Below are 24,301 nucleotides of genomic sequence, written 5' to 3' on the forward strand. Positions count from 1 at the left end.
CTCAGTCTCAGAAGAGCTTCTCTGCAGACTCCCCAGACCCTTTCCCCACACCATTGCGGGGGGAAAACAGGCAAAAAACAGCCTGGTTTTTTTTTTGCCAAAACGGGTATTTTTGCCATTCCCCAGCACCCAAGATTCAGTGTATAAGACACACCAACATTTCCACCCTCTTATACTCTGACAAGTATGATATATATTGGGAATGAAGAGAGATGAAAAGAGCCCATACCTTTGTAGCATGTTTTCTAAAGATGGGAGAATGCATGAAGAAAAGATAGTGTGTGAGGGATAAAAATTTGCCAAACTAAGAGAAACAGCTATGCATAGAAGTGTGTTTTTGTCCAATTTGCTATAAGGAATTAAATGTTGGTTATATCAGGAGAAATATACTGAAATATGGCACTAATGGAGTACTAGTATGTAAGATAAAATGAAAAAGAACAGGTGATGAATTAATGTGGACTGGATACAAAATGAGCAACAGGTATTTGAGAAACACAAAGAGGTAATTTAGTCATGCAGAAAGAATAGAGATTAGATAAGTGGATAAATAGTTAGACAGACATATAGTATATCCAAACATACACACAAAGAACAATATTCATTAAGGAATGGAGTTGAAAAGATCCTGAAATACAGAAAAATGATAATATATAAAGTGGTATACGGACATAATGAAAGCATAGAGGCAAAATAGTATTTAAAGTTAGAAACATATGGAACAACTAGTGAATAGCACTGACATAATCTATCTTTAGTTATATTTCCTTTTCTATTTCTCATCTCACGTTCTGAATTTCCTTGGCTTAGTATTTCTTTTCTGTGTAATTTTGCTTACCTTAAAATAGAAATGCCTTAGTATTTAGATATAAAGAATTAAAATAATTTGTAATGATTGCTTCTCCGTCTAACTTAAGAAAGCAAGAACTGCCTGAGCCAGATAGTCAAACAGATCTTTTATTAAGCAGATGTGAAAGCATTCCATTCAAAGCAACGTCTGAATACCCTTATGCAAAGCAGGCAGAGTTAAAGCATTAGATAACCCTCCCCATGAGCCAAAATGCAGAGGTTGGCCAATACACAGGTGTGAAATGGGTTTCTTTAATCAACTGCTCTGGGAACCAGATAAATGTACATTTCCCTGAGCATCTTCCATTTCCCATTCCAGTGATATTCTATATTGCTCCATAAACCATTCCCAAGATGAAGAGATCTCAAGATGCTTGGCGCCAGGATATATATTGTAAAAACATCTGTTGATACAGGCAATGCTAATAAATGCTAATAAATCAAACTCAATAAATCAAACTCAAGACCCCCCTTTTCTCAACTGAATGGCAGAGTCACTCTTTTGGGATTCTGACAAATAATTCTGACATTATCTAAAACTAGTAGTACTACATTGAGACTACCTGTGCTAGAAATTATGTCACAATGATATACTAAATGTAATCTCAGCTATTGAGGCCATTCAAAAAGTTACTTTTACAATTCACATATAAGTTGCAATATATTCACTAGCTCAATCAGAGCAAGTTAACTCCCATTTTCCAACAACTACTATTTTTCCATATTGATTCCTACAATATCTAGGAACACTTTGTGGATGATAACCACCAGCTTGAATCACAGATAGACGCTTACTGGGACCCAGTGCAGACAGTGGGAAAGTGGTGTTTTATGGGTATAATGAAAAATACCGAAACCATGCCCACGTCTGTGCATTCAGGATCAGGTGTAGTTTAAAGGCAGTTCCAGGTAGAGTGAGTTACTGGAAATCAACACAGGAGGTACTAAGGTATAAATTTCCATGAGCAAGGCCTCTTAGTTTAGGAATGGACACAATGGTTATGCAAGATAAATTTGCAAAAAAGCCAGAATGGCAAAAAGAAATGGACTATTATGTTGAAGACACTCTACAGTGCTATATAAAATTATTTGAATGATTTCACCTTTGAACAGCTTGGGCAGCTTTGCCAACATAATTTTCTTCTCTAAGCAAAGTGATTCATTTTGAAATCCCTGGAGGAGATTAAAGAGAATTAATACGGTGAGAGGTTCTAAAGTTTTGCATCCATTGTTGACAAGTTCAGTCTCCTACATTTTAAAAAGTTTAATTAAAGATGATTTTAATGAACATTTTTTACCATATTTCTAATGTTTCTTATTTTGGGAAGATAGTAAAAAAGATAGTCAAATATAAATATGTGGAATGCTGCAGCAGAGGGATAAAAACTATTAAAGATAACTTTTTTTTTAGACTTAACAGCAGAAACTCATAAAGTTACCTTGCAGTAATTAGAACACTTGGCTGAACTACATATGGTTTTCATTTATAGGTAGTGATTTTCTGTGATGTAAGATGTTCTGGATTGGATCTGAGTCATCTGCAAAATACTGAAATCATTTTGAAACTGAACAGTTGTTACAGGATGTGTTGAGATTTGTTCCTGACTGGGAGAGCCAGTCAGAACATGGTTAGTCAATGAATCTTGTCTGATGACTCAGTCCGCCAATCAAAGTGAAGTGTTGACTGAGCATGTCCAGAAACTGAGGAAGAAGTGCATGGTTTGTTTCAATTCTCTGTTGTACTTTGTTGTGAAAACATGTTTGCCATGTGGTCTGTGAAGAAACACGTGGTATTGTAAATATTTTGTTATGATTATAAAAGTTTATTTGAATGAGCAAATTCTGATTTATTTTGTTGGATGGCTTTGGCCATTTCCTATGAAAATTACTGAGGGCAACTTATAAAATACTTTCCACAAAACACATACAGCTGTCTTGATCTTTTAGTAAAAAAGGAGGTCACAGAATGTGATATTTTGCATTATCTCAAAGAAAAAAAATTATGGGATGCCAAAGAAAGTTGTACAAATAACAGGCAAGAACATTCTCTCTATAGAAATAATCGTTATTGCAAGCCAGTGTTCGATAAGGCTAAAGGTACATGCTGTGAAAAGTATACACTAAAGAAATCTATACTTTTAAAAAACATCACTCTTATATTGAAACTTGATTTTTCTCTTTCTCACATATCAAGAAAATATTAATGTCAAAAATATTTTTAGAATTAGGTTGAGGGATGTACAAAATTTAAGACTGCAGTTACAAAAATGCTCAAGGGGGGGGGAGAGGAGTTTGGATCTCAAGCAATTCATGGAACACACTTTTCTTACTTTTTAAAAATGGGTGAATGTTGTCTATACAGATAGTCCTCATTTACTGACTTTTCAAAGTTATAGTTTTTTTCTGAAAAAGGATTTATGACTGATCCTTGATCTTTTGGCTGTTGCAGTATTTATTTACTCACAAGTCACTGCTGCCCTATTGTAGATTATCACTTTCTAAACACAAAGCTCAGAGAGTTTAGTCCTGGCCACATTAAGGGTAATTTTAGCTACTACAAAAGCATGGGTGCTTTGGAACATTACCTCATCAACTGGACTTGACAAAGGATGAACTTGTCTTTGCTGTCTGACTTGAAATTTTTACCATTTCTGCTGAAATGTACAGTATTTTCCCTTGTTTTGATTTGTCTTGTTTTGTGGGTTTTAAATTCTGCCTGTGATCTTGGATAAATAAAGTGCATACAGAAACAGCATTTATTTATTTTAAATTATAATATTATCTGAATAGGACACTATGTTTAATATTGGAGGTTTATACTTAAATATTGTGTGAAACCCCGAGGTGAAAAACAAAGTCCAGCTGCCTCCTGAAAAAGCACCTTTGGGACAACTGTGACCTGGATGACTGAGAATCTCCATAGATGTGATGTGTGAAATGTTTTAATACTTTCAAGCATATTTGCAAAAAAAATGTAAATCACCTCATACTCAACATATTATTCAACAATTATATCATTTGTTCTGTAACTTTCATCTCTGTCCATCTTTTATATGGTATGGCTGTTTGTGTATCCAGTCACTCTTCTCAAAATAAAATTACCCATGTCTAACATTTTACAACAGAGAAAATAATGTACCATAGTATTTGTACCAGAAAGTGATAATTTGTTTTTTGTTATATTCAATATGTTAGCGATTGACAACCCAATCTTTGAGACAGAAACTGATCAACCAACTTAAAATGAGATATCATATTTTATATCTTGCTGTATGTTTTGGATGAAAATGTGTGCATGATTTTTACCATAATATTACTACTTCTGGATCTTGATTTATGTCTTAAGAGTTCAAATAATTTCTACGACTAAAAATTATATCTGTGGTTCTCTCCCACAAGTGCAGTATCACACTTGTGATACTGGGTATCACACACAACTGGCCCTTTTCCAAGCAAATCAGCACAAAACAAATCAGACATCATTAACATTATATTTATTTATATTCCAGCTTCATACAAACTGGATAGAAGCATAAACATAGTACATTTCTACCATTTTCAACAAAAATATATAACCAATATGTACAATTATTGTATTAAAAATACAAAAGGGATACAGACTCCACCAATGTCTTTCTAAAAGACATACAGGTACAAGTAGTATCAAAAGTATGAGGAAATCACCAGTAAGTCGTACATTCTGCACTTGACATCACAGAGTGAACTGAGATTAGCAGTCCTATGGTCTACAATTACTTAATTCCTATATAACATTTGTGCAACTTGTGAGACAGCTAGGTTTGTTCTGTTTTGCTATACACACATGAGGTCCATAGCCTATATAATGAAACTGGCAAATGCATATTACATGTAAAATTACAAATGCATAATTGACAATGTGATATATAAGCAAATAGAGAAAAGCTATGATTATAGGAGAGATTAAATAAAGCACTGACATTGTTCAATACAGTGAAAAACCACTGTAAATTGATATTTATAAGTTGATACTATTTACTTTTATCTACTGATCAATATGATCAGCTGAATTTAATGAAAAAACAAAAATCCAAGAACAGCAGTTCCTCACATTTGAGTACTACTCGGATTGGCAGCCTTCACTTTTCTGGAGTCTGTGCAAAACCAAAAATAACAACAGAAAATAGAAAAGGGATGTAGTTTCATTTCCAACACTAAAGGGTTCATAGCAGCTGTAAGCAGGTGACTGATACCCACTGGCCTCCTCTATATATGCAGTGTTCTATAAAAGACAATTCTGAATAATAGTTCACTGCAAAAGTTTACTGAGCAACACCTACTTTCTTCAAACGGTTCACTATTTTCTAATGCCAAGCCAATAGCAACACAATTTGAGATTAGTATTAAGGGTTGGCACTGGTTGCAGTGTGTGCTGAATTGCCTTAATACATTACCCTGATTATTTCTTTCTGACAAAAGCCATTACTTAGTACAAGGAGGAGGATGGAAAAAATCATGTAAATATTTTCAGCAAAAGATGATATTGCCATTTGACAATTGAGGACAAATATTTTTACTCACCATCCTGTATTCCTTAAGGCACAGGAAAAGGACACAAACTTTCTTCACAGATTATTTGCAAAAGTCAATAGAACCACATCATTAGAGATGCAAAGCAACAAAACCAGCAATTCTGAAATTAATCAACTGTGCTTTGAGTGGAACACTAAAAACGAAGCTTGAAAGGCTGAATTCTTCCTATAAAACGTGCCATTTTTAGCTAACCACATCATCGCTTTAAACAAAAAAAGTAGTCCAGGCTAGCAAACTTTCTTAAATAATACAAAATAATACTGTAGTTAATGTAGGTGTAACCTTTTATCCCTCTCCAAATACAATATATAGAGAGAGTAGCAACAAAGGCATTGTAAACAAGAAACAAGCACTGTGTACTTGAAGGATTTCAATACATTTCTTTCTTAATAAAGGCCAAATGCATTTGTCCACTAGTTGATCTCTTCATCACAATCAAGTGAAGTGCTAGGATCATGATTAAGATAGGAAAAAGAATTAAAAATGCTTCCAGGCATGGGAGAGTGCAGCCGGAGTTATGAGTTGATCTTGGAATTTGGAATGATACTGTGTGACGTGGTAGACAGCAACAGTGATAGCTGAGAGAACGCTGCACTGTGCATTTCAAGCAACACAGTTTGAAAAGTGCCAGGGCAATTTCTTCACAGTATTTCACATGCAAGGGGAGAAGGATAGGGGGAAGAAGGGAAGAAGAAGCCCATGCTGCTTTAAGGCAGGGAAGGAGGCACAGGTCCACCATCCTTTAATTAATGTTCCAAGGCTCCTATATTAGGGATGTCATCTTGTGCTCTCCTTAAAGTTGGCTTACTTGTAATCCCGAAAGCTCCAATTCTTAGACGGCAGAGACTTGCTCATCTTCTGCAAACACAACATGACAGGAGGGAAATAAAGACAGAGACACTTAAAACCACTGTATTCATATTTTATCTTCCTTAAACATTGAATTTTGGGGGACTATGTTTTCTTTATTTCGTCTCCTCTAAGATAGATGTTATTTTTAACATACCAATTAATTAAACTTGACAGACAATTTGACATTCTGTTCAGAAGTTTTTTATGTTTGTCACATACTCTTTTTGTCAATCTTGCCTTCTAGCGAATACATGCATTTTTCTTAGCAATAGTTTTCAGAAGTGATTTGTCATTGTCATTGCCTTCTTCTAGTGCTGAAACAGAGTGACTGGCCCAAAGTTTCCCTGTTGGCCTCACATCTAAGGCAGGACTAGAATAGAACAGATAGAATAACAGAGTTGGAAGGGACCTTGGAGGTCTTGTAGTCCAACCCTCCTGCTTAGGCAGGAAACTCTACACCACTTCAGACAAAAGGTTATCCAACTCAGAGTTTCTTGGTTTCCAGCCGACTGGCATATACTGTATTTGGTATTCTTAAATTTGGTTCCATTTAATTATAATCCCGGATTATATATTACAATTGAAGTACACCTTTATTACTAGCCTGAGAGTCTTTACTGGAATTTGACCATACCCAGCTAGTATCATGGAAGATAATCAAGACAGCCACAATTTCTTCAGCTTTGCTTTAAATATCTTGGTATAGAAAACAGTGTATTTAAAAATGTCTTCAACATCTGTTCAGAGAAGCTCTTTTTCAACAAAAAAGCTATACACCACATTTAAACAATTATCAACATGTGGTATGAATTTTCAGCCTTTCACAAAGGCTTATGAAAATCCTAACATGTTTGCCAAGCAGTTAATAGTCCTATAATCTTTTCCTTCATAAACAGATTCAGGCAACAAACTGTGAAAATTTAATGTCAGAGCCTGAGTCATTATTTTTGTAGATTTGCACCATCCCTTCTAATGCCCTTTCCAAAATTATTCTTTTATGATTTTCAAAATGTGATAAGATGTTTACCATCCTCCTCTGTGGAAAAGCCTTGATAATGAGCAAGATGTGGATCTGACTCGTTTGGTTTATGCCACTGAGGTTTGTTAACAGGTCTGATAGAAGAATGACCCTGTGGTTGCTGCTGTGAAGGTGAAGCTGAAGTCCCAGGGGCTTCATTAGACCGTGCCACCATCCTAGATCTCTGAAGTGCAATGTTGTAATCTGGAGGTTTTCGGGCTGGGTGAGAAATTCCTTCTGCAAAATCAATAGGTATTCCTATATAACCCGGAGGGGTTGGCGGTGGTTCACGATAACGACCCTCTTTTCGAGCTGCAGTAAAATAATACACTATTAGCAATCATTTAAAAATATTTGTGTAATTCATAATACATACTGCCTCTATATTGGGTTATGTGCAGTGTCTGGCAAGCCATCATGTGCATCATAACAACAAACACTAAAAAAAATCCAGTCAGTGTCTTTTGTGGATTTGAACCATCTTCTCTAATGCCCTAACCTTTTTATGATTTTTTAAAATATGATATGATGTTTACATGAGCTTGATTACATAAGGGAGTCAAAAGGAAGTTATGTTTTTAATTTTATTGATTCTCATGGGGAGCTGATCATGGCCTTAAAGTTTTTCTATGAATTAAATACCATACACAAGTGTTTAATTTGGCTTAATTTTGCAGGTGTATCTATCTACACAGTTTAATGTATATGCCTTATTTATAAGACACAAATAGAAATACTTACAAAAACTTACAGAAAAGACAGACAAGCAATTGACCAGAAGTGGAGATTTAAAACCATTTTACAAAACACTCATAAAGGGAATCCACAAAGGAATGGTGACATATGGTACTATAAAAATATAGCTACTACAAGGATTCTATGTAATAAAGTATAATATATCATTAGAGTTTAATTGTTTAGCAAAAGGCAGATAATACTAAATCAATTTGCAAAACAAATGGTTTTAAATGTTTATATATTTCCCTCCTTATAACAAGATTCATGTTTTGCTTAATTTTTTTCAGCACAATTGAATAAAATCAGTAAAATCATTAATATTATTAAAGCAAATGAAGTATATAATTTGAAGTACTCTTCTGATAAAATCATTACTTTTGTTATTTTTCAATTCACTAAACATTTAAAGTGGGGTTTTTTTTCAAAAACAATTTGAAAATTTGAAGATGCACAAAGTAAAAGTAATAAATATTTGAATTGTCATAGAATGCAAATTGAATTGGTATCTGTATAGGCTAAAAGATAATCTAAATCCTTTTGTTAGGAGGGGGAAATGAAAAATTAACTAATTCGTACAACGTTAGCAAAGAAGGCATTGTAATTATCAGATCTCATTGTAGTTCTGCTTTGGCACATTCCAAATTCTCCACTCACTGTAATTTTTTAAAACATAAAAAAATAATGTTTGTGTATGTTTGGGGGAGGGGAGCTGGCACATTACAAAGAACTTCTAGCATCATTTCTGTTTCTAAGACCATAATCTTTCTTAGGCAATAAACTGATTCATTGGCAAGTCAGCTGAATTGTCAGAAAAAGAACAAAATTTATAAGGAAACATTGTGGTGCTTAGTAACTTAATATTTTGTTTTCCCCTATCCTATCCCCCCCCCCAGTCATTTTATGAGAACATCAACGTGGTTTCCAAATTCCAAATATCCCAGTCAGCCAAAAGCTGATTTGGTTTAATTATATGCCCACCCGTCAAGTGAAATTGTCAGTCTACTCAGAATGAGATGTAATACTCGACCAGAATGACTTTCAGAGTTGAGGGAAACTGATGGTGAAAGTGGACTTAGGTAGAAGCTATAGAATAGAGTAGATTGGGTGGGAAGCAGCAACTGTGCATAAGTAATTAATTTTTTTCATAACTCTTAATATTTACATACATAGTCTTTATAAGTGTGTATTGCTTTGTGCAAATGAGCTTAATAATTTGACTTTAGTAACATGATTATGATGTCAACAACAAAAGCAGTACCTATAACAGAAAGCATTACTTTTCACAGTGCAAATGGTTTCATGGGGGGGGGGGGGGATGAGACAAAGGTTAACCTTTGGCTACATTTTTTAAAAGTCTAAAGAAAAATATCTATAAAATAAATTCATAATAAATATGTAGGATATTTTGTCGAAAACAAAATTAAACTTACCAATAATACCCTTTGTATTACTTGTTGGTATAGCTATATGAGCTGGCATAGGAACCGGCTTTGAATCCTCTGTTGTTATAGATGTTATGCTACTGGATTCAGCTTCAATTGATACATCTTTCCCACCCCTCCGTTTTATGGTACCTGTATCACCTTCAGAGTCCTCTCCCCAATATCCTGTGGTGGATGCCCAGCTTGCTCTGGACTGTGCTTGATCAAGGCCCTCCCTACCTTGACTCTGCCTGCCATATTTTGTGCCTTGATCGGAGAACATCAATGGGTCCATGTGACTGCCTGAGGCCCACAGTCCTGGCCCATCGCCTGAATTATCAAAATGAACATGTCCAAAAGGCAGAGTTTCCCAACTTCGCTGATGTTGTATTGTCTGTATGTTGTCATGGGAACCACTTGAGCAAGAAGTCCAACTGCCTCGGCCACTATCTGCTGCATCAAGTGATGCTCGATCTCCCTGATCCTGTGATAGTTCTTCCGTACTGGGAGAAGAAAGCATGGTTGCTGCAGCATAGAACCCTCTGTTTTCTGACAGGGCTGCATAGGAGCTAAAAGTGCATAGCAATGAAATAATTAGTCACTATAACATAACCCAATGATGAAATCAACTGGTAGGCTAGAAGACAAATTTTATACTTTTTGGTCCCCTGAATACATTAAAAAGTTATTCTTCCCTTACTTATATTCTGCAACTATACAAAACACTTTAATCATTACAGATACAGGTAGTCCTCAGCTTACAATTCATTTAGTGAACATTCAGAGCTATAACAGTATTGAAAAATATGACTTTTATGATAGTTTTGTACACTTGCAACCATTGCAGCATCCCCAGGGTCACATGATCAAAATTTGGGCACTTGGCAAGTGGCACGTATTTATGACAGTTGTTCATGCCTAGCAGTTGATCTTTATTACAGGTTTAATCTTATAAATCCTACAGTTTAGTCTTATATTACATTTAGATTCTAAGTCATCAACAGGCAAAATTGTTTTATAGCAACGTATGTATTCAAAACCCGATTCAAAAGTGGAATAAATAAATAAATAAATAAAAATCACATAGAAATCTTAACCCTGCTGTTCCCCTCCCATTTACTATCCACTTGTTACCCTCATCACTTGTTACCCTCATCAAACCCCGCCCCCCACATTTTTGTGAAATTTTGTCCATTTTCATCTAGATTAGGCTGCAAAATCTGACTTTTTTGACCATCTTTGGCACTGGGAAACTAATTAGAACATTTCTCAACATAATGAAATGAAAATTGAAATGAGAAAAAATGATGTTTGCAAAGATTATACACTTGTGCTCCTCTGGGTCATATGTGACCCAAAGTATAAAAAGGTTGGTTCTAGCTACTGGAATGGTTTTTTTGAAAACTTTTTTCACTAGTACACTAATTTGAACATCCCTGATCACAAACAAATGAAAAATGAAATGGGAAAAAAAAAAGGATTTTGCAGGCTAATCTATCTATAAATTGAAATAATTGCACACAGGGGGGAAGACTTTTCTCAGCAAAATAAACAAATAAGCATTAATTTTTTTCACTTTAATTTTCATTTCATTGTGTTCAGAAATGTTCAAACTAGTATACTAGTGAAAAAAAGTATTCAAAAAAACAATTCCAGTAGTTAGAACCAACCTTTTTTATGCCAATGCCAAAGATGGTCAAAAAATTCTGATTTGGCAGGCTAATCTAGATAAAAATGAAAACAATTGCACAAAAATGGGGGGATGGCTCTTTTCTGAGCAAAATAAACAAATAAACATCAATTTTTCCCTTAAATTTTCATTTCATTATGTTCAGAAATGTTCAAATTATTTTCCCAGTGCCAAAGATGGTCAAAAAAGTCAGATTTTGCAGCCTAATCTAGATGAAAATGAACAAAATTTTACAAAAGGGGGGGGGGGGTGATGAGCAAAATAAACAAATAAGTATTATTTTTTTCAGAATGTTCAGAAATGCTCAAATTAGTATACTAGCGAAAAAAGTATTCAAAAAGGCCATTCCAGTAGCTAGAACCAACCCTTTTATACTCCGGGTCTAAAAGGACCTGGAGGCTAACATTGGTAACTTTTTCCCCCCAGCAAAAGCTATACACCCCCCCCAAAAAAAAATTCCCACCACCCTTAGAAAGAACCCCTCAAATGAGAAATGTCATAGAATTTCAAGTTTCAGATAAGCAAGGAAATTTTTTTATAGGGTCTCAAACTTCATTTCGGGTCCTTTTAGACCCGAGGGGAACAGCAGGGTTAAATAAATATAAGATATGGACATCATACCCTAAACTGTACTGATCCGGTTCAACCATGGCTCTTCTTTCAACCCTGCCCACTCCAAGATTAGTCTCGACAATGCTGACTGAGTGCCTCTGTCTTCTTTCATCTTGAAGAGACCCTGACATGGAGTCAAAAGAAGAATTGCTGACAATGCTAGATCGGGAAGATATTTCACTGTGACCAGAGTCGGAAAAGTTATCTACTGTACCACTAGGAGCCAGCATGTAACCTGCAGAAAGAATAATTTAATTACTTAACAAAACTTTCCACAATTTTTTACTAAAAATTGATAACATTTCATTTCAAAAATACTGAGTTTGAAAAAATATATGCAATGTATTCTTTTGATAAATGTATCTTTTTTATTAGTTTGAAACCCTACAATCTGTTCTTTTTCAATCCTGATGAATATAGTCATAACTTTTGGCTTGATTCCTTCACAGTGAACAACTGTACAGTAATACCTTGTCTTACGAACTTAATTGGTTCCAGGACGAGGTTCGTAAGGTGAAAAGTTTGTAAGATGAAGCAATGTTTCCCATAGGAATCAATGGAAAAGCCAATAATGCGTGCAAGCCCATTAGGAAAATCCAAAATATTAAGGCTTAAAAAAAAAGCGGTGGGCAGACGAAGCTGAGGCGAACGGAGTGGGAGGAGGGACAGCGAGAGGTGGCAAGAGGTGGCAGTCCCAACAAAGCAAGGCAAAAAGAGCCTCTTTTGAGCTCCGTGAGTCCCTGCCTCCCGTTTTTGTCCCCCCCACTCTGCTCATCTCCCCCACACCTTTCTCCTCCCTTGAGCTCCATGAGTCTTTCCCTCCTGTTTTTGTCCCCCCCCCCCACTCTGCTCATCTCCCCCACACCTTTCTCCTCCATTGAGCTCCATGAGTCTTTCCCTCCCGTTTTTGTCCACCCCACTCTGCTCATTTTCCCCATACAGTTTGGAAGGGGGGAGTTTGTCACTGGGATTCAAAGCAGCAAGATGGCAAAAATGAAGGAATTCCAGGGAGAGGAGCCTTAGGAAAATCCCAGCAATGCAAGAATGGGGCGCTTTGGCTGGCAAGGGAAGTTCGGACGTGTGGATTCCCAGGGAAATTTCAGCACTTCGGGACATCCCAGCAGCGGCTGCTCGGGTTCGTACAGTAAAAATAGTTCAGAAGAAGAGGCAAAAAAATCTTAAACATTGGGTTCGTATCATGAAAAGTTCGTATGAAGAGGGGTTCGTAAGACGAGGTATCACTGTACTTGCACTTTTTATTCAGTTCTGACACAATAAGTATGTCTGGCTATTCTGTCCTTAATAATACAAAATTAAAAATGTGTAGTAGTTATTCATTTTCCTTGAACTTCCTGATATTCTTTTTAAAAGAATTTATCTCCACATATAGAGATACTATGCCTGAAAAAGAAGGCAAACCTATGGCTTATTAAATTTCCATTCTTCTCCCAAATTATGATTCTTGGCAGCATACAAAAAGGAACATAATACATCCACAGCATACATGAATGAATGAATGAATGAATGAATGAATGAATGAATGAATGAATGAATGAATGACAATGATACAGGAAGAAACGATAATTAAAAGTAAGTATCATTTGCAAGTTTCAATGCAAGAAATAAATAAAAAATCTTTAGAAGAGTCATTATTTCATAATGTTTTAAAAGGTACTTTGTAAATGCTTTGTATTGTTGTTTCGGAAGCCCTCTCATGTCTGGGCTTATCAAATTTCCAAGGAAAGGCTTTTCTGTAGCATATGGATCATGACAGAAACCTACAGTATTTTCCCAGTCTTAGCTCCCCAGCCAAATAAAAGTCAACAAAACTGACTTTTCTAAAGAAAAAAACCCCAAAACCAAAAGTAAAGTTATAGAGCTTGGAATTAGGAAATGACTATAAAAAAATTGGCTGTGGCTGAGTTAATTAAATGCTTCCAGGTCAGATGGATCAGCATTTTTTTCTAAATTTTTTCGGTCAACTGAATGTAAAGGGAGTGCATAAAGCAGTTAGCAGTAATGGGTTTTGGTGTAGGGTTTGTGGGTTTTTTTACCCGAGACAAAGCAGCATTCAATATTGCCTATAAATCTATACACATTTTTGCATATATTTTAATATAAATTTAAGAACATAGAGAGAATTATTACCGTAAAATACTTTATGACAAAGCATATAATTTATAATGGAAGCAAATGCCTCTTCATTGTAAAACATGATTTAATGGATTTTTGGTGAAGTATTATATTTTTGGCAACTAATGATTATGGCTTATAACTGCTACTATTAGCTAACTATGATTAGAGAAGAGAGCATGTGAAAATTTTAAAATATTAATATTTTTATTGTATAGTTATACAATATATTTTAATATTTTTAATATATTTACAAATATTTTTAAAATAAAAAAAATCAAATAACATACATTTTCTTGGAGAGCTCTGGGGTGAGGTGGGAGGAGAAGATAATTGTGAAGAAGCATTTGAAATTGTGTCTTCTGCTTGCTTCTTGTGGCGATCCAAATTTCCTTCTTCAGAAAGTGAAAGAATTTTCTTTAAAGCTTGTGGGGAGTTTATGCCTTAAACGGAAAAATAAAAATAAATTTCAGATATATATACACTTTACTCATGCATGTTAAGGCACCTCATGGACACCTCATGGACATTTCAAATGTAACATAAATTACATTTTAACTCAGCATTTCTTCGTATGGCTCATTACCCATTTACATTTATCTTCACCACCCTGCCATGAAATTATGCAATACAGAGACAGAAGAATGACCTCCAAATCTCAAAGTGTTTGACAGTCTTACTAACATCAACTCATGCCGATTCAGAAGAAACAACTGGTATGTACAGTTTATCATAGTAAAAAAGTAAGCTTGAATAAAATACATGCAAATAACAACCAATTTACTCTTCAGGTAAAGAGAGGATAAGATATCATCCACATATGCTCAGGATGGCTGTTCCTCATGAAGAAACTGGGACTGCATTTTTCCACCAGCTTGAGCACCAGGAGATGATGCGATTAGTCATTTTGCTCCCAACCACAGTGGAAACTTAAAAGACATTAAGTTCAAAAACCTTGCTTTCTAATCACTTTTGGAAATTGCTCATCAGCCACTATTAGAGGCGTTTGGAGTGACAAGTTTAAAAATGCTGCGTGAGTCTGCTTTTAATAGTGAACAAAACAATGCGATGGGAGAATTTAGAGAAATAAAAAAAGCAGCAATAGAAAGTGCTCAGGCAGTAATAGTTTTGGGTTGGAAGGATGCGACAAAATGGACAATGCAAAATTGGTATAGGTACATGGTGGATCATATTCAATTTGAAATTATGGAAAAAAGGATAAATTTGGATAATGAAACTGATTTGGGACGGCTGATGGGACGGTGGGACAAGGTAAGACGATATATGACGAGTAGAATCCGAGACCAAGCTACAAGAAATAAACTAGAATCACTCTATAATATGTAGACAGATATATTGCTCTTGGGTTAAGTGGATTATAAAAGAAATACCCCCAATTTGGTGGTGGGGAATGTGTGTATGTCGGGGTGGTGGGCACAATTCACATTTCACTACGCACTGTTTTATGTTGTGTGATTTTAAAATTGTTAAAAATCAATAAATAAAATTATTTAAAAAAAAATAGTGAACAAAACAAATTTTAATCATAAAACATTAAAGAATTTGAAAGAAATGTCAAAAAGCTAAATAAGATTTTGATCCTAGAAAATTATAAAAATATTAAGAGTCCAAATAAAATTGGAATAGTGAATCATTTACAATAAAATTTTGGAATTAATTATAAAATATGAACAGCTTCTTGTGGGAGATTGATCTTGTTTTAGTTGTTACAAGACATAACATGCATAAAGATTATTATGATTACAAATACTGGGTCCTTGAGAAGAATACATTTAATTTAATAAATTTAAATTCCGAAGGACTCTAGGTGGCTTACAACAGGATATAGAAAATACATTTTAAAACATCATAAAATATTATCTTTTAGATTTATCTTTAAAGATTTTAGAGAGATGGAAGATATATTTTATCTATTCTTTCATCTATTTTGATAGATGAAAGATATATAGGCTTGCAAGATGGCGCAAAATGTTCTAACTATAAAAAAGCTTACTTTTTTGGGGGGGGCAGGGGAAATGGAATTAAAAAAAATAGTCATAATATCAACAGTGTCAGTAATGTCTATTTTAATAGACAGAGTATGTCCAAAAGATGTTATTGAAGAAATGTGAGATGCAGAAAAAACTTTGTTTAACAAGATAGAAATAATATTGAAAGCAGATTTAAAACTGACAGTTTTAAAGAGACTAATTTGGGAAAATATATTAGCTCTACAAAAAAAACTCTGAATTTTAAAATAGAAATACAAATTACAAACTAATATGGGTAATATGTCCTACTACCTTTAAAAAACAGACTTGTTAAAACTCAAAGATGTCTGTGATGGGATGAAGAAGAAATAAAGACAAATAAAATGCTATAACAATATTTTAATGAAATAAATTAACTTGGTTAGAATTAAATGGGAGGAATATAAAGTTGGTTTATTTGATCAAAGTTAAAATAAGATACGTTGTTTATTCTGGTTACCAATTTTGGACTTTCTGCTGAAATAAGGACTGAAAAGCTGCTGCTATTTATGAATCTCTCATAGATAAGAGATGGAATATGAAATGAAGCAAAAATATTTGTAACATTAATAGGTGAAAACTTATTAAATATGTTTATGCTTGTGATGAAGATTTGAAATAACTTCTTTATATACTTTTTCTTTATTATGATCTTATTATTTTCTTCTCTTTTTTTCACTACTCTTTTACCTCCTCTCTATTCTCTTTAAGTTTAGCTTGTATTAGATTTTACTATTATTAGCAACAAATAACAATTGCATATATTTTTATTTGCAAAATTATTATTATTTTTTTTGTGAGACTTTGTTTTCCTCCAAAACGAAATTCTATATAGAACTTACCAAATGGTGGAAGATCTTTTACTGGTACTTTCTTACGAGAAGGATAAAGTGATACAGCAGGGACCTGTAAAACCTGGTTTGCTTTGGACTGTTGTTGCTGCTGAGTCTTCTGCTGCATCCCTGACCGATGTGTTACTGGGGACGTTTCAGCTTTTCCAGACCGTTTATCCCCTGGAGTTTTGGGTACTTAAGCAAAAAACAGCATGACATAGATTAAGATGATAATTAATTATGTTAGAATCTTTGAATTGTCTAATGACAAATGGTGTTGATATTTATTTTTAAAAAATATTAATATTGATTGTTTCTTCATTGCTTATTTGACCCCTATGGTAACCATTAAGTGTTGTACCACATGATTCTTGACAAATGTATCTTTTTCTTTTATGTAAGCTGAGAGCATATGCACCAAGACAAATTCCTTGTGTGTCCAATCACACTTGGCCAATAAAATTCTATTTTATTCTATAAAATACACTGCTCAAAAAAAAATAAAGTGAACATTTAAACAACACAACATAACAATCAATTTCACATGCTGTTGTGCACATTCAACTTTGTACAGAACAAAGTATTCAATGAGAATATTTCATTCATTCAGATCAAGGATGTGTTATTGAAGTGTCCCCTTCATTTTTTTGAACACAATTGTTCAACTGTTCACAATTCTAAAATATTCCTTATTCAACTGAAAGGCAATATCATTAAAAATAATATGACATAATAAAGAGTAATAAAACTATTTATATAGTTTAAGGCATGAAAACATAAAATATTAAAAGGGAAAGTATAGGTACAATCTGCATTGGGATACAGTAACCAGTTTGCTAATGCAAACAGCATAATCATAAAAAAATTCTTTCTTACATGGCAAAAAAAATTATTTAAATTTATTTGTAATCTTCTGTAAACGTATATACTTTAGGAAAGATTAGATTCAATTAATAAACAAAATTATAAAAAATGAAGCATTTTTAATAAATAAAACCCAAAAGTTTAATAAATAAAACCTAAAAGGCCTGAATACTATTAGTATGACTTGACTTGGGTGCAGGTTATCTGTATCCTAATAGCTATTAGGGTACAGAGGAACATGATTCAGGATACTGTCATTTTGATTTTAAATTTATTTCATCCCTGTCATTTGGGATAGTAATAGAGAGCAAATAACAACACTTACATGTATTGCTGGCTGGTTCACACTGCAAGGACAGTGCCTGGAGACTTTCCTCATCCATTTCCAAGTCTAGATTAGAGAGATACTGTTTGACTTTTCGTGCCATCTGAGCATCTTCATATAGCTTTTTGGCATTAAGAAATGAGCTGCGACGGACCCGTTTTTTGTGTCCACCTGTTTGTGCAACATCAAGTACTGCTGTGTTTGTACTGCCTTGGCTAAGAGACCTAAGGTAAAGAAAGATGATAAGTCTGAAACTGAGCTCATTGCTAAATCCGTTAAAGAACTATAAACATGCAAAGTCCTGTATGGTCAGTCTATAGTCAAAGCTCACATGCCTCATTCAGGTAGAACATACAGCTAAAATAAAGGCTAAAAATCAAGGATTTTAAAATCACATTTTAGTTATAAGTCTGTGCATATCTTCATTAAAATATATCCATAATACCTACTCTGCCAAAATAAAAAATAATGAAATTTTACATCATTTGGAAATGATCCGTACTAATTCTTCACAATAATCTATTTTAAAAGCAGTACTAGTAAATAAAATGGGCTCATGCATAAAAATGTTTCTAGTGAGTAAGCAGAGATCAAATTTCACTGAAGCTTAATGTCAAATACTTTTTTAAAATGTACTTTTGGAAGTATATTTATTAAAACATTTAATTTGTTGCAAATACTGTAACAAATCTCTCTTCTTATTTTCCCCAGTTGAAATGAATTTCTTGTTATATAATGAAGACTCATTAGTTATTAAGGAAACAACATGCAGGTTTGGATGTTTTTTTGTATGGGAGTTATATCTAAGTCGTTAACAGCAAAAATGGAGTTTGGTTTGAATGAGAACTGATTTGTAGAAAGATAATTTAGTTAGTTGAGCTGTAAAAAGCACTGTATTTAAAATATAATTTACACAAATGTGGATAGTGCTCCTAATTTCTGAGACACATCTAAATTTATTTTTGATATAACTGAACCACCATCACAGAACCCAATTTTGGAACACAAATCCCATTGAATGGGACTGCTAAATCCAACCAAAGGGTCTCATGACTTGTAAAGTTTAACAGATCTTATATTTATGGTCTCAAGCAAAAGAAGCACTAGGATTAAATTTGATGTAAGTAAAAAAGGGTTATCAAAAAGGAAAAAGTGCTAAGGCATCAGAAAATTAAAGAGAAGCAAGAAAAGTACAATGCAGATGTTCAAGAAAGGAATGGCTGCCTGTATAGTTCTCTCCAGCCACTTACCCCAGACTCCTCCATTTCTTCTTCCTGCAAGTGAGAGCCATGAATATTGAAGCATGGATTTAAAGAAGAGACAGAGAAAGATTATAAGCTCAGAAGAAAAGAGTCAGACTTCAGGACAAGCTGCAACAGACATCTCAGAATAGCCTTCTGTCAGGCACTTTTTCAGAACAATTAAGAATTATATATTTTTGACATGATTGGGGCCAATAGGGCCATGCTGTTTCTGAATGTGCTTTGACCTTCTTACAGAACAAACACCAACTGCCCATACAACAAAGCAATAAAACCTCATTCAAAATTTTGGGATAGCTTTTCAGTTGAAAATAAATTTTGGGATTTCTATTTAACAAGTAGTTCACATTTTCTTGCCTTTCTGGGCAAGATACCACTAACAATATGAAAGGCTTTCACGAAAGCAAGTGGAAAAGATTTATATTGTATGGCACTATTTCTTCCCCTTCTCATCTAGCTTCATGAAAAGGTAAATAAGATAGAGACTACCGGTAATTGTTGTTAATCAAGAATCTTACATTGTCTGCTCTCCTTTTTTACTAAGAACACAAAAATTTGACTCTGCATGGACATCTTTATGCGTACCAATGTGTGAGTATTCTTTTCTTAAATTATTTTAAAACTCACACAGTATATACCCTAAGTAGTCAACCAGGGTTCATCATGATATTTGATAAATCCAAGAATTCAAAAGTAGTTCTGAAGCAAAAAAATCCCTCAAGCTGGATTTAGTTAAAACTAGCCAATATTAAACTTCAGATTTAATCTGATAGCACAATTTCATTGCAATGTTTTATTCTTTTTTCCTTCTCTTTCTTGGCCTCTTCTTAAATAATCATAAAATATTATTATAATATTGTGAACTAAATTTGAAGCACAATTGATATTTTCTTAATACTTAAGAGGTCCCCCCCACACCTTTTTTCTCCTCTGTGTAAATTACACAGGTACTTTATCCCACGCCTTTCCCCACTATAATATTATTTCCGAATTGTGCCTACATCTGATCCATTGAGAATAATAGGGATTTGACATGGAATATAAATATATAGAATAATTACAACTACTTAAGATTGCTTGCACAGAATTAATTGTGTCAATATTATCATCATTTTTTAAAACTGTTGTAAGCTACCCTGAGTCCTATGGGATTGGGAGGCATAAAAGTCAAATAAATTAAATTAAATTCAATCTAATTTTCCCGAATAAACATATGTAGAATTTTATCCAAATTGTTAGAAAATGTGTCATGGTAATACAATAAACTAAGGGCTTATGCTGAAGTAGTCATAATGAGAGAATCATAGATAAAAATCAGTGGGGAAGGCAAACCCTGAATACTAATCTCTAAAAGGGTTGAACTATTATGTATAATGCTTATTGAACATGTTGGATTAAGGAGTCTGATGTGAGCCTCAAAAGGGCAAGTCCATTACTTAGAAATGCTAAAAAGACCATTGCTTATTTCAGATTGATAAATGCAAGAAGATGTTAAAAAATGCAATTATCTAAGAAATAATACAATATCTTTTCCAATTCTTGATGCCATTTAAATTCTGTTTATTAATTATGTAAATTAACAAAATTAATTAGCATGATTGCAGTACAGTATGCCTGACTTTTATTATATAGTAAACTGTTGGTTACATATTTTAATGAATTTTCTGTTGGTCACCATACTCACCGAGTCCTGAACATTAAAGCAGGATCCATATTAACAGAAGCCATTCGGCCCACATGGCGAATCTCTTTTGCAATCATTCTTAATTTCTCAAAATTGACCAAACCTTCCACTTTGGAATCATTTCCTGTATTGCAAAATAATTATTGGCAAAAAACCATCCATTTTTTTTATTTGTTGTAAAAACAATTGACACATTTCAGCAGAATGCTGAACACATGGCAAGTACCTGATAGAATTTTAACTTACCTTCATGAAGAAATGTAAGATCCTTTTTTATTACAGGGAACAATGGAATAATGGGAGGCTGCAGATTTTGACTATTCAAGACATTGCGGTATTTTGCCATGTTTCTAGATGGATCAAATAAGTCCTGAAGATCTTGAAACAATTTCTCATATTTGCTTGGAAGTTTTTCCCAAGTGGTTCGTAATCTTGCAACCGGAGCTAAATTCAGACCACTAGACAATATTTTTAAAAGGTTTTTGAAATTTGCATCTGCACCTCTCATATTCAGTTTGTTAAGCAAATTATATTAATCCAGTTAACATTAAAAATGGCTGAAAGTCAGACAGTAGTGAAGAAAGCCTTTCAAGAATTTAATCTTAAAATGAAAGGAGAAACAGTATTGAGTTGCAAAACAATAAAAAAGATAATACAGTATTTCTCTTTTTCTACACATTCTTCCATTTTATAACACTGCTACAGTACAAAGTAATACAAGACAAAGATGTGGCAATGATTATTATAAAAAACTCTCTGGGCTTCAGTCTCTGCCTCGACATTTGACATTCAGCCATTTCAATAGAGTGATCTGGCTAAAATATAGATAGTCTTGAATTACAACCACAACTGGGATCAAAATTACTATTGCTAAGCAATATGTTAATGAAGTGAGTCATGCCCTATTTTATTATTTTTGTCATGATAGTTAAGCAAATCACCATGGTAGTTAAATAAATGACACAGTCACAGACACCTGTATTTCTCTACTGACTTTGTCAGAAATCATCTGGCTAGGAAGGTTGCACATGGGCAGGATGCTGCAACCATCATAAATCCATGCCAGCTGTTTAACATTTGAATGTTTATCATGTGACTGCAGGGATGCTGCAAGGGTTGTATGAGGACCAGTTTTAAAGACTTTTCCAGCTGCAATGTAACTTTGGTTATCCAGTGAATTATTATAAGTCTAGAATGATGTGTACTCAAACAAAAATGTATGAATTAAGTATGCTAACATCTTTCAATAGTATTAAGGTATTAGCAGATCAAAATTGCATGTTTTCATATTTAATTATAAGAAGAAGGAAGACAAGAAGAACATCTCAGTATAAACTCACTGTACCATGTTCAAACTTTTGACACTAGATTTTAAACCATAAAAAACTCAAGAAAACATATTACTGTGGAGAGCTAGTATTAAACATACATTGTGTATAATTTGAGAGATTATTTTTACAAAATGATATTACCCTAATCTTACAGGCATACAATCAAAATCACATGAAATATTAGTACCGCTTTATAAATACTTAGTAAAACCATACCTGAAATGCTACATCCAGTTTTGGTCACCACATAACAAAAAAGATGTTGAGACTTTGGAAAAAGTGCAAAGAAGAGCGGCAAATATGATTAAAAGCCTCAAGACAAAAACATATGAAGAACAGTTGCAAGTGGTTTGGCTAGTCTAGATAAAAGAAGGATTAGCGGTGATATGATAGCAGTATTCCAGTATTTGAGGGGCTTCTACAAAGAACATAGGGTCAACTTATTTTCCAAAGCACCAAAAGACAAGACAAAAACAATGGATGGAAACTAAACTAATCAAGGTTAGAAGCTGCCCAGAATTGAGGGACAAAATTCTAAGACTTTCTAAGACTTAGAACAATTTACAGAAGTACAACTTGCCTTCAGAAGTTCTGGGGGTGCTTCATATCTGGAAGATTTTAGGAAAAGACTGGACAACTACCTGTCTGAAATGGTATAGAGTCTCCTGCTTGACTAGAGGGTGGACTAGAAGACTTCCAAGATCCACTTCCAGTTCTATTCTAATAAAGGATGGATGCGCTATCCCAATCGCACTCTTGCCAGAGATCATCTACAAGTGCAACCAATGCTATTTCTGTCTCATAACCAAGTCTGAAACCTGACTGAAAGGGTTCCAGATAATCCATTTCATTTAGGACCCTCTGGAACGGTAATGCAACTTCTTTTTCCATTACCTTTCCTAGAAAGGGGAAGTGAGAAAATGGACAAAAATTGCCTAAACAGGTTGTATCCGATAGTTTCTTGAGGAAGGGATGGACCTTAAATGGTGCCGAGTACATTCTCTTCTTCAGGGATGCATTAATCAAGGTTGGACCCACCTGCAGGGCACCATCCTGGAGACTTGCAACAGCCAAGAAGGACATGGATTTAATAAGTAGGCAGTTGTTTTGACAGCTGCAAAAATCCTGTCCACCTCCTTCAGGTCCAACAGGGTTAAACCATTTGCACATAATCTGACAAGTCAGTTTCCCAGGCATCTACAAAAGGCCTGCTCCATGTTTGCTCTCAAACTGAGAATGCATCCAACCAATTTTATCTGTCAGGTGACTGGTAAATTCCTCTGTACTGCCTATGCTGCCCTGCAGTACTTTGAGTTCTACTTCCCAAGGGCTGTTGAGTGACAGATACAGTAGGCTTGGAGAAATAGTTTGCTCTGGACCTTTTCAAATATTTCTGCAATATATGTTTCAAATATTTCTGCAAAATTACTTCACTGAGAACAATAACCAAACAATAAACGAAGCAACATTGACATTCCACATGTTGCAGAAATATCATAAAAGCTCAGTAGGATCTTCAGCCAACACAACATAAGCACATCCTTTAAACCCAAGAATGCAGTAAAGCAGAAGCTTGGCCAACCCAAGGATAAAACACCCAGACACAATCTTAGCAAGATGGTATAAGCAATACAATGCTGTGAGCCATGTGGAGATCTGTACATTGGGGAAACAAAGCAATTACTTCATAAACACATGGCACAACATAGGAGAACAAACCCATCAGGACAGGATTCAGCAGTTCATCTGCATTTAAAAGGCAAATATCAATCTTTTAAAGACAGCAAAGTCCACATTTTAGACAGAGGGACCACTGGTTTAAAAGGGAGGTCAAAGAGGCCATCTATGTCAAAATTGAACACCCTTCTCACAACATACTACTTTCAACAGTTCCAAGAAGGCTCCACACCCATTTGCACTACTTGGATGAACCTCCAAATCAGGTAGCCTCAATGACACTCTAAAAGAATGTAAATAACCAGCTGTCTGCAAGAAATATAAATCCTTCCATTCCCCACCATCCAGTCAGAGCTGAAGAAGCTTTTTGTATGAGAAGTGAAAAGTCTTGAAAAGAAAAACAAGAAAGT

At 34.4% G+C, this 24,301-nt stretch overlaps 1 protein-coding gene across 6 annotated transcripts in view; it reads right to left on the bottom strand.

Moving 5' to 3' along the window:
• Window positions 1–4,327: 4,327 nt before the first annotated feature.
• Window positions 4,328–24,301, bottom strand: part of RAPGEF2 (Rap guanine nucleotide exchange factor 2) — a 245,238-nt gene continuing 225,264 nt past the window's right edge. For 3 of the 6 annotated variants that reach the window (XM_070757283.1, XM_070757284.1, XM_070757288.1), the window contains 10 exons: window positions 21,130–21,341; window positions 20,884–21,007; window positions 19,188–19,211; window positions 17,938–18,161; window positions 16,758–16,943; window positions 14,176–14,328; window positions 11,762–11,987; window positions 9,460–10,019; window positions 7,301–7,603; window positions 4,328–6,279 (listed from right to left, as the gene is read on the bottom strand). In XM_070757283.1, coding sequence (XP_070613384.1) covers window positions 6,254–6,279; window positions 7,301–7,603; window positions 9,460–10,019; window positions 11,762–11,987; window positions 14,176–14,328; window positions 16,758–16,943; window positions 17,938–18,161; window positions 19,188–19,211; window positions 20,884–21,007; window positions 21,130–21,341 — 2,038 coding nt within the window. In that variant the 3' untranslated portion in view covers window positions 4,328–6,253. The remainder of the gene's footprint in view (window positions 6,280–7,300; window positions 7,604–9,459; window positions 10,020–11,761; window positions 11,988–14,175; window positions 14,329–16,757; window positions 16,944–17,937; window positions 18,162–19,187; window positions 19,212–20,883; window positions 21,008–21,129; window positions 21,342–24,301) is intronic. The other 3 variants (XM_070757285.1, XM_070757286.1, XM_070757287.1) reach the window with 2 other exon arrangements.

Source organism: Erythrolamprus reginae, chromosome 7 (assembly GCF_031021105.1).
Source record: "Erythrolamprus reginae isolate rEryReg1 chromosome 7, rEryReg1.hap1, whole genome shotgun sequence".
Classification (NCBI taxonomy): domain Eukaryota; kingdom Metazoa; phylum Chordata; class Lepidosauria; order Squamata; family Dipsadidae; genus Erythrolamprus; species Erythrolamprus reginae.